Source organism: Botrytis fragariae (genome assembly GCF_013461495.1).
Source record: "Botrytis fragariae strain BVB16 chromosome Unknown tig00000012, whole genome shotgun sequence".
In the NCBI taxonomy this organism is placed as follows: Eukaryota; Fungi; Ascomycota; class Leotiomycetes; order Helotiales; family Sclerotiniaceae; genus Botrytis; species Botrytis fragariae.
Genome location: NW_023500989.1, coordinates 1,241,310 through 1,252,810, shown reverse-complemented (window position 1 = coordinate 1,252,810; position 11,501 = coordinate 1,241,310). Strand labels below are relative to the sequence as shown.

Here is an 11,501-nt window from a genome sequence, read left to right as displayed (position 1 = left end):
GGCCATGTTGATCAACTTTTAGATTGGTGGTGGATAAACTTCACCAGTGTGATGATGAATGCGTCAATGTAAATTATGTTACAAAATGTTTGCAAATTGATTGGACTGGGGAGTTTCTTTGCTGATGCCACAGCATTTGTATCTATGTATCAGAATAGCAGCTACTAAAGGATAGCAAAGTGGTACGGGCTAGCCTGAGCTTGTATGTACATCAGAAAATCCACGCATATCAGATTTCCAGAACATGGTCTAAGTCTAGTTCGAGTGTGGAGTTTGCTGTCAACCAATGATTCTGCAATATGTATTGTTGATTTAGTGTAGTGACAAGACAGGACATCATATATCTCTAGACACGCGTTGAGAAAGTAGACGTGTGGATCGGAAGCAAGGTACACGTATAGTTGCATTTTTACTAGAGCCTACGGCATAAATTTCCTACCCACGATCACATTGGATCCGACGATTCGGAGTTTCCTGTATGAGATAAATGAAACTTGTGAAAATGTAGGGAATAGACGATACAAAGGAGAAGACTATTAAAACTTGGAAAGTAAGGCTTGGGTGAGGATTTTATGGCTGCATAGTTGAATGAGAAATAGGGGCTGAGGAAAGAAGGTAGAGTGAATAGAAGAGATAATGAAGAGAAGAAGATTGCTACATCTCAAGGAAGCACTGACGGTAGCGCGCCAATAGTACGGGCACCATCCTCACTATATCAGACATTACTTCAGGTGCAACTGTGACTTTGCATATCTACGTATAAAAGCTTCCTACTTGAACATCCGAAGCCAGACTATGTCTGCTTTTAGTTTTCAGATGATATTTGGATATGGAACGGGTTCCGCTAGAGATATCACATTTGCGTGTACTCTGCATCTTGACTTGAAATCTCTGATAGGTAAGTACGTACTTCAGGGGGCATTTTGCTGGAGTTCACTTTGGCTCTGTGTGGGTAGTGTTAGATAGAGTCTTTGGTGTTTGAGACTGATTACAGTTGAGCTATCGAATGGCTCTTGAGGATAAAATTGAGCAACTGGATGATTGAGCAGTTTTCATTTGTGCACATTTATGTTTTATGGGTGATATGTGAATAACCTGTCTCATTCACCAGCTGCATCCATAATCTTTGGTTTGGTGGAAGATCATCACATCATGTGAAGTAATTCGACTGGATATTCTCGAGTGGGTTTGGATCAGTAAATCAAGGGAAAACCATTCTTAGTCTCATCGTCACTTTTTCGACAGAACCTAAAGAGACGGGAAAACCTGAGAGTGAGGCGAAACTGAGACTTTCTGAAAATGAACTCCTAGTTCCGCATTCCTTTGATGGGGGTGCCAAGATTGACGGGATATCTACAGTCGTGTGTTCGAGGTTTTCAGGGGAGTGTAAACGAAAGGATATTTGAGTAGAATCGAAATAGGGATGTATGATGCGGAACCAACAACATATCTAGGGAGCGTAGAGTTTACATGACTTGACATCAATAACATCTTGATCACGGCTGGGAGAATAACTTCATGATCAAGGCAAGTTGTTTGGTTGTAAGCTTATCATGTTGTGAATGATATAAATCGCAGATGGCTGTCCACGTGTCTTTCATTTCTGGCATTTCAAATTTCTCATCTTCGTTCACATCCTACTTGATCCAATGCTCTCCTCCTTTTCAACAAATTCCTATGCTCATTGCACTGCATCTCGATACTCTGCACTCGAGGGAAGATGGAAGAAGTATTTTAATCACTGGTGAAACTCCGCAGAAGGGGCGCATGCCGGATGAGAGGCTACGTGAAAGTTCCAGGATTCTACACACTTTACGTGTAGTCTCTTGACCGTAACCGAACCAAAGTCTTGTAGGAACAGCCTCCAGGGAGTACTTGGACATATATTTTGCTTCACCTTTCCATCCATATCATCTAATAGACTACGAAGCTTTAAGTTCACTCGCCTAAAGAGCAAAGTATCAATGCTGCAGTGACATACCACAATCTACACGATGAATTCAATAACTGGATAGTATCAAAACAAACTTACTAGATGATAGCTTGATAGATCAGGGTCCTTGAGTTGCATATTGTGAAGGCAATCTTCCTTCCTTCGAAAGCCTGTGATCATTACCTAGTTATGTGATACTATTCGTAACTCGGACGTGATGCCCAGAAACAGCACCTATTATGATATGATTTGACAGTGTACTTCGATCTTTCAGTAGATATTATGACAAATCTCCAGTCAACTCGAGCTGTCCTTCGTGACGAAGAACCAGCGCAATGACAACATGATTTTTGGTTCCGTCTTTCAGGGACATCAAGTGTGTAACCCAGGGCATGAGCGAATAGTGGAGTTGAAGTGTAGGTATTTTGCTATCCTTGTTTCAATTAGTATTTGTATTGCAGATGCAGATGCAGAGCGCATACACTAATCATCCGCGATTGCATTTCAAGGAGGAGCGGTGTCTATAATTGACGCAAGAGCATCGATTCCTAATATTGATAGCTGATATGGGAAATTGGGCCATCTTGGGGACTAGCCGTGCAGCTCAAGCCTCATAAACATCTACCAACAACGATAATCTTGTTGATGAAGGGGTCAAGAAGCCTGCCAAGAATTGCGCTTCCCGATAGAAGGGGTCCCAAACTGCTAGAAGGAATCCACTTGCACCCTAGGCCTGATAGTGTGAAGGAACAAGGTCATAATTGAATACTATATCTATATACGTACAACAATGAGTTATATCACTCATGGATAGAGAGCTGACCCTTGAATTTCTTAACATTGGAAATCTGGAATGAGAGGCTTGAACTTCTCAGCACTTTCTCTATTCAAGTCCGCAACGTCCGGTAGACCAATTTCCTAATCATTCTCCAACGGCAGGTCTGGATTATGCGAATCCAAAAATGGCATAGATCTCCTACGACCTACCCAATGGGTGCCAAAAGACTGCGAAGTGTTAGTCTTTGACGACTTGGGAGATGCCAGGCGAACACCGGCCGCACTTCCGGTCTGGAAAATATAGCAAGATTGTCATTGAAGGACCGTTACCACGAGGTCGGGAAGTTAATGCTTACATCTGCAAGGAGAGAAAACTATATTTTAATTTCCATTCTGGTGGAGTGTTATGCCAGCTTCTCAGTGGATAGAAGTAGGTGGGGCTAATTGGGTCTGCTAGTTATCATTCATCAAAAGGGGGGCGCGGCCCCAAGCCGTATCAAGACGCATCCGGCATCTGCTAAGTCTCAAGTAGACGTAGTACAGAACAGTGCATTGAGAGATACTTTTCTAGAAGCTCTGCGATTGAAAGTCAATCGCACTCTCATGGTATATGCTGCCAAAATCACCGAACTCAAAGGACGCGTATTGAAGCTCCTGCGAGCCGTGTACTGGAAGCTTTCTCTCGGAGCTTTTGCAAAGAGCGAAGTCATCTAATTGTAGCACGTATGGGATGGCACCCAGGGAATATATCTAATGTATCAAACAGCTGGTTACACAATCTTCAAAAATGGGCCCTGAAAAGTAAGGTGAGGGTGTTAATGTGGACTTCCCAACTCGATTATGACACACATTTGGATGAGCTATATTATATTTCCGGATTCCCTCATTGAAGTTATCACCGAAGCGTGACAAGAATGGGTGAAACATAACACATTATGCAATATGTATGAAGAAATCTAATTCGGAGATGTGGATAATTTACCTCGGCTGTTCGGCCTACAGCAGGCGAATTACAAACAGACGATCATGTAGGGAGCGGGAAAAAAAAGACGAAAAATTGCCCGTTTCTGCTCCCCCTCTACTTCGCACATAAGATCTGCTGGTGGTTCAATCAACCCCTGTTATCACTTCAATAGAGAAGCGAAAACTCTGTCTCCAGATTTTCTCTCACTAGCTGAACTACAAGGTTGGCATTTTGTGACTGCAACTGGATTCGGAAAATATTTGCATTCGTTCTATCGACACAAGAGATAATCTCAAAGCAATACCTAGGATCCGAAGGATCTACTACTCAAGTGACTGAGACTCGTTCAGCCCAAGAGGAGGGATGAAATTGTTGTCATCAGCCTCAAGAATCTTCAAGTCTGTGTGCAAAATCTTCAGACGGCGAAGATACCCAGGTAAGTTGGAAAGCATGGAAACGAAACGAACCAAATCTCGTATTTAGCCATACCCACTCAAAACGCGGATTAGATCGGAAATAGCATCCGGGCAGCGGATAATACCCCGATCCGCAAGGGGCAAAATTGAAATGTATTCGTAGGGGTTCACGCAAATTTTCAATCTACGGAGTATCCTATGCTCTATTTTTCTCGACGGGTTTAATGTGCGGCATAATTCCAATGTTTTGAGTCGTAATTCTCCAAATTTTCCTGTTGATATGACTCAACATTACAAAGATCAGCTTGTCGACAATACATTGTGGCGGCATGGCAGCTGTCACTCGGTAGGTCTCCCGTCTCCCGTCTGGCAACAACCGTGCGATGCCCAAACAATGGCCAAGAGTCTATGGAGTCGATAGAATACTCCAGACGAGAGGAGAGGAACAGACGTTCGATTGGTTTACCGCAACAAACTGCGCATCGCATCGCCTATAGGACATTCCAAATCTTATTCGAGTCTCGATACTGACAGACTAATGAGTTCCCTTGGGGCGACGGAATAATTTAGCTTCTGCATTAGTATATTGGTAATCACGTACGGCACTTTCACAAGGCTATCCCAGGAATTGATCAACCAAGCAGAGAGCAAATGCCGTGCAAAGTAGCTAAGTTGATCTCTTGCCTAGTTGTGTTCTATCAGAAAGCTTAAGGGCTTGCCAGTTGGATCAATTTGGTAATGATGTGGCACACTAAGTAGCTATCTCTATCGGCACTCCTATTACATCGAAGATTATGAAAACGATTGATATGATCCAGCAAGACAGCCAGCTTTTGATTTTGATGGGCAAACCTTGGTATGATCATTACACAAATTCGTGATAGTCCAAGCTAAGACTTATTAGATCTGGGCCCCGGTTCAACCAGTCTGGTACCTTAAGCCTAGGTAAGCTACCTTGATCCCTACATTTGGATACAATTACAATTGGAGGTCACGCATATGAACTTCCGAAAGCGTCACTAAATGGTGGCTGATGACTTCAGCATCTAGTTAAGTAGCTTATTGACAGGTGGAAGAACCTTGACTAGCCTCGACAAGCACGTTGGCAGTACACTATTTATTTGCATAGGAACTTGAGATCAGCGTATCAGATTGTCAAATCCATATCCAGTGCTGATACCTAGTAAGTATTACCACATGTTAGTATACAACGATACCAACAGAATCTAAGAGCGGTATTGTCTTCCTGTTTGGGACGTCTCCGATGATTAAATGGTAAACCTCTCAACGCTTTGATCACGCCTTGCTCTCCCGTCTTTCCATGCACAATAGCAGATCTACTTTCCCAAATCCACTCTGGGGCAAAGTGACCGAGATTCCAGACGTATACCTGAACTTCACTTACATACCTGGTTCCTTGCGTTGAAAGGATATGAATGCTTCAAATGTGGTCGTGGGTCCCCCCGATCGAAGGGTTACACAAATAAAATTCATTCTTTTGGGTCCTGTACTCTCGAGGGGTTCATTTGGATTTGCCAGACGCATATTATCTACTAGCCTTTGCCCACATTAAGGTTCGAGTTTTGACTTTCATTCCGTCGTTGTGTTCGTGGAGAAATTGGGGAAATTTTTGGAGGACATATTAGCTGCCAGTGCCACTTTCAACACAGCTGGTTATTGCTACTGCCAACTGGAAAAATGGAGTCTTTGGAGTTATCGGTACGGGCGGAGTCACATGAGAATAGAGGGCCACAGATTCAAGGAGTCGTGATACTGTTTATTGTGTTAACTACATTGTCCGTTTGGATGCGAACATATTGCCGAGCGGTTGTTATCAAAAGTTTTGGTTGGGATGATACACTTGCTGTTGTTGCTTGGGTTAGTTTTCTCTTTCATTCTTACATATGCTTGAAATGACTATGAGGTGTTCTGCTTGCTAACTGGGTTTTCAAAAGGCATTTTTTATGGTATATTCTACATTCGCCCTCTCAGCTGTAACTTATGGAAGTGGTAAACATATTTGGGACATTCCAACTGAACATGTCCCAATCGGTCTCAAGGTAATTCAATCTTTCAATTCTTACTTGAATATAATGTGGCCCCTCTTCTCCATACCAACAGATCAAGCCTTCACCATCTTATACGAAAACAACAATGAAGACGTCCTGTTTTGAGAATGTTCACATAACAAAGATATCCCTGACTCCAACACTCACCTGGCTTGGTCTCTTTTGAAATGGCACTGGTCCCCCATTGAGCTCTTTCTGACATCTCATCAGTATTGGTGGCTATGCGAGCCCGTCTACGTCGTCTCCAACATGGCCCTTAAGCTTTCTATTGCAGTTTTCCTCCTGCGCCTTTCGAACGTACCACTGCATCGCTACATCATTCTTGGTACTCTTGTGTTGTGTGAAATCGGTGGCATCTTCTACTTTCTTGTCTTCATCTTTCAATGCCAGCCTTCGAACTATTTCTGGACCAAGTACACGAACGGAACAGGAAAGTGTATAGATGCTAATGTTCCGGTCGATGCGGGATATGCATACAGCGCTATAACCTGCGCCACGGACTGGATTTTGAGTTTGATTCCGATATGGGTGGTGTGGAATCTCCAGATGACACCTAGAGATAAGATCAGTGTGGCAATTATTCTGTCCATGGGTGCTATGTACGTGCTCTTCACTTCTTGTTACCATCCTAAGCCTCGTTCTCACTTAGGGCTCTGGAGGATTAGCATGAAACTTACATGATTATCATACAGTGCCTCTACCGCAACCATAGTTCGCATTCCATACCTTCACGATCTTTCAAATATAGCCGATTTCCTCTACGCAACCGTCGATGTAGCTATCTGGTCAACTGTCGAAACAGGCATCGGCATTACGGCCTGCTCAGTCGCTACTCTACGTCCTCTCTTTCGCAATTTCTTTGCACGCACCAGGCTATTTGGTAGCTCGACTAAAGGTCTTAGTAACCCAAGTAAAGCTTGGGGTGGTTATGGAGATGCTAAAAGCGGTGGATACATCAAGCAAAAAAGCCAGAACGCAAATTTGGGAGGTTCGAGAATGGCCAGCTTGGGGAGGGATGCCGACGATTGTAAACTAAGAGATGACATTCCTTTAAATTCGGGTGTCACAACAACGATTGCAACAGGGAAGCAAAACGTGACTAGCGATATTTACGATTTCTCTTCGGATGAACAATCACAGCATCAAGATGATGTGAAACCGCACGAGATCGATTTAGAACTTGGAAACCCTCGGGGGAAGCCACATGGCAAGCGTATATCCAAGCATGTAGGCAAATTCAGTGGAGGGAGGGGGACAAATAGAGATACGAGTGATTCGAGGAGTCTGAGTAGCGAAGAGGACTCTATTTGGGGAATGGGCATCACGAAGACGACCAATACCAAAATCAGCAGTGTTCGTATGAGTAAAATAAATGGGGGCAAAGGATCGTCATAGTTATAGCACTTTTTGGTTTGGGTTGGCGATGTAAGATTATAATATAATGATGATGAGCAGATACTTCGGCAGGATCGAATCGAATTTGACTTCACGAATTTGGGTACAATAATACAACACCATTAAAACAACTGCGAAGCCATTGCCCGTGAAACCTCTGCGTCTTATAGTTTCAAAGCCCTGGTCGTTAGTCTTCCCGAGAAGTAGTCACATTGTAACTAAAGTGGCGCTATATTGACAGGCTTCAATTACACCGCAGACGGGCAGTTTGACATGGATTTCACCTAGTGGTAGTCTTCCCGCATATAAGCGGTTCCCATCATACCTAAACATTGTTACACCACCAGATTTATGGCCTTTTTAGCACTGTTGTATTCGTTGTGGGTGACTTGGCCCGAGTACAAAGTCGTGCGGGGAATGCTAGGGGCCAATTACAACCTCGCTTTGTCTCACCACTAAATGCCACAAGGAATGTTCAGCTGTGAAATGGTTGATAAGGTCTTTTCGGGGATACATAAAAATGTGCTCAGATGAGGGGTAATAAGCACTCGCTGAATTGGCTTAAGTCGTGGGCTTTTCCATTCGGGTAGTGGTGTTTTGTTAGTTGCATTTGCATTGAATTTGTGAATTGAACTGCTCAATTTCCGATTTTTTTTGGTTTCAAAATGGCGTTAAATAATACAGAGAAGAGAATTGATTTTGTGGTGAGATTAAATTTCACATGGTTATCATTGAGGTTGGTGGCAAGGTATTTAGCTAACAGCACCCCAGACATTTCAAAACACCATTGATGGAAAATTGTGCGAAACCACACAAAGTAGACATGGCATCAATCCAGCTACTAGCGAGCCCAATCCTGCAGTTCCACTCTCCACCATCACGGAACTTGATGAAGCTGTGCGTGCAGCGAAGAAAGCTCAAAAGTCCTGGGCTCGTACCTCTATCACAGAGCGTCGTGCTATCATACTCGCCTTCGCTGATGCATTCGCATCATACGAATCGGAATTCGTTGATCTGGTCATCATGGAGCAAGGAAAGGCAAAATTCCTCGCTCATGATGAGTTTGCTCGAGGTCTAGCCATGATTCGAGAAACCACTGAGCTCTTGCTTAACGAAGAAGTTGTCGAAGAGACCGATACCATGGTTGCAAGTGTGAGATATGTCCCGATTGGAGTAACGTGTGGAATCGTACCTTGGAACTACCCAATTCTGCTTGCGATGGGAAAGCTAGTGCCTTCGGTGTGGGCTGGCAATGCAATTATCATGAAGCCTAGTCCTGATACCCCATATTGCGGGCTTAAGATTGTGGAACTTGCAAACCAATTCTTCCCGCCAGGAGTAGTGCAGGCCTTGAGCGGTGGGCACGAATTCGGACCCATGTGTACCATGCATCCTGGGATTGACAAAATTGCATTTACTGGGAGCATCGCAACGGGTAAAAAGGTTATGGAGAGTTGTTCTAAAACTTTGAAGCGAGTTACCTTGGAATTGGGTGGGAACGACTCGTGTATTATATGTGAGGATGTCGATATCGCAAACGTGGTTCCTCAGGTGTGTTATGGAGATCTTTTTCCAATCATGGATTCTATCCCCCCTCGCCCGAGAGATTTGATCTCGAATAATCAGAATGGATAGTACTTGGAGTAATCCACAATAAATGGGTCCTGGTGATGCTACTTTCTCACTTCATACGGTGCTAACCAATACTTGAACTAGGTCGCTCATCTCGCATTGCTGAACTCCGGTCAGATTTGCATGGACATAAAGCGTCTGTACGTCCATGCAGACATTTACGACGAGTTCATGTCGGCTCTCGTAGCTTATATTCCCAAGCTAAAAGTTGGACCTGGGGCTGATCCCACAAGCTGGGTGGGCCCGTTGCAAAGCAAAGCGCAAATGGACACCGTCCAAACTTTCTACGACGACATCGCAAAGAATGGACTTAAAGTCGCTCTTGGGGGTTCGAATGATGATATCAAAAAGAACGACACATTGAGCAAAGGTTATTTTGTCAATCCAACCATCATCGATAACCCACCCGACACCGAAAGAATCGTGCAACTTGAGCCCTTCGGTCCCATTTTCCCTGTTCTCAAATGGAGCGGTTCAGATGAGGGTATTGTAGACAGAGTCAATGATACTAATACAGGATTAGGGGCCTCAGTCTGGAGCAAAGACATCAAGAGAGCTGAGATGATGGCTCGGGAATTGCAGGCTGGGAGTGTGTGGGTGAATGCTCATTTTTATCTTAGCGCAAAAGTTCCATTCGGAGGATTCAAGAACAGCGGGATTGGAATGACATGGGGGTTAGTGGGATTGAAGCATTGGTGTAATGCACAGAGTGTCTGGTTGCCGAAGGAGAAGGCCAAGATTTAAGATTCAACATCATAAATCAAGAAAAAAGATGGTTTAGAGAGACCATGTACCTAGGAGCAACAGTCACCGACTCAGCTCACCTAGTTCTTTTTACTGTTGAATGCCACGCGCTTTACTTAGATTCAGTTTTGGTAAGATTTCTGCACTTTTCGACACAAAACTAGAGCGCCTTTCCCAAATTATGTTCCATAGTGTATCACAATTCATACATTAGGATTTGTCTTTAGAAACAGATGTCAGTTCTATTGTTTGTCTGGAAACCTTGAGCTGCCGCTGGATGCAAATATATTCTTGTAGAAATTGAATCCTTCAACTAGACATGTTAAACGGCTCGTTACTCATGGAAGCAGAAGACTGCAGCTTCACGCACCAATATTGGCTGCAGTGATACCCAACAACTACAGGAGGGGATAAGGAGCTGTATGTCTGTTTCAAATCGATCTCTTGGCAATAATGAGGGATGCTATATCGAAATCAACTCAAGTATATCTCCGAACATTTGCAACCGCCAGAAAGTTGAACCGGCCCGAAAGGTTGGCAGGCAGCGAAAGAGATCACGTAGTCTGATATAATAACTGATTATGAGAAAAGTGATTTTCGCAAATTACATGCCACCTTCGACTTTGGGTACCTGGAGTCCGAAGGGCGGTAGGCCTGCTCAACAAGTACTGTACAGCTATCAGCGGTCCCTAACCAAATCCATTTACTCCCTTGGTCGACTATCAGGCTCGCATCGGGCTCCATCCCAAAGGACTAGCAGTTTTCATCGCATAGCAGATCTCAATCAACCTCTGAGCCCCGGCTCGTACCTGCGTTGATCGATCCTTCTGTTCCAGCTGCCACCTATCACTGAAGAGGTCCCACATATACTTCTCGAGGGTTTGGCCAACATTCAGGTAACCTGACTGCACAGTCATATTTATTAAGTGACATATTTATTTCTTGTTCGAGAGTTTGATACTGCTTTCAGAGCACTTACCATGAGCTGATATTACTGCTCTTTACTCTCGGCATATATGATCGAGCTTGAAAACCTGCCTCAGCTTTATTTCTCTACAAATGAGTGTTGATTGCAATACTGCGCGATGCTATCTTGCATTCGTCCAGGACTATCAAATAAAGAATCTGTAATCTATCAACGTTTTCTCAATCTCAATCTCAATCTAACAGAGTATCTCTCAAAACTTCAACGTCGTACCGAAAATTGCAAGCGAATTAGTTTCTCACAGGTACAACAGCATATACAGATAAAAGATCATATTTTGATGAGATCCTGTGTCATAAGCAAGCAGAGAGTTGCCGCCGCAGAGATCCTCTTTAACCTTTTGATCGTCGCCTACTTCTGCCACTATCAATGGGTTTTCACTTCCGAAGTCAAGAGTGAGCGCTATGGTTCAAGCTCACTTTCGACACTAGGATGCTTTTGCCTCTCGATACTATCCTATCAATGCCACAACAATGGGGAGCGTGTCTACGAAGTGATTTTTAGCGATTGCTACGTCTGAATATCGCTTGATAGCTTTTGTTGGTAACTCGTTTCAAACACAGGACCAATTTTCGACAACTACATC

At 43.7% G+C, this 11,501-nt stretch overlaps 3 protein-coding genes across 3 annotated transcripts; 2 read left to right on the top strand and 1 right to left on the bottom strand.

Annotated features, from left to right (window-relative positions):
- Positions 1 to 5,270: 5,270 nt before the first annotated feature.
- Positions 5,271 to 5,635, bottom strand: Bfra_002614 (uncharacterized protein; the record flags this gene model as incomplete). Its single annotated transcript, XM_037333030.1, has 2 exons — positions 5,271 to 5,446; positions 5,500 to 5,635. 2 exons carry the CDS (start codon positions 5,633 to 5,635, stop codon positions 5,271 to 5,273), a joined length of 312 nt encoding a protein of 103 aa, XP_037195158.1.
- Positions 5,636 to 5,788: 153 nt separating this feature from the next.
- On the top strand, positions 5,789 to 7,554 carry Bfra_002613 (putative integral membrane protein; the record flags this gene model as incomplete). Its single annotated transcript, XM_037333029.1, has 4 exons — positions 5,789 to 5,968; positions 6,046 to 6,150; positions 6,370 to 6,758; positions 6,852 to 7,554. The coding sequence occupies 4 exons, from the start codon at positions 5,789 to 5,791 to the stop codon at positions 7,552 to 7,554; spliced, it is 1,377 nt and encodes a 458-aa protein (XP_037195157.1).
- A 665-nt stretch (positions 7,555 to 8,219) lies between these two features.
- Bfra_002612 (putative aldehyde dehydrogenase protein) lies at positions 8,220 to 9,930 on the top strand (the record flags this gene model as incomplete). Its single annotated transcript, XM_037333028.1, has 3 exons — positions 8,220 to 8,258; positions 8,326 to 9,105; positions 9,271 to 9,930. The coding sequence occupies 3 exons, from the start codon at positions 8,220 to 8,222 to the stop codon at positions 9,928 to 9,930; spliced, it is 1,479 nt and encodes a 492-aa protein (XP_037195156.1).
- Positions 9,931 to 11,501: the final 1,571 nt, after the last annotated feature.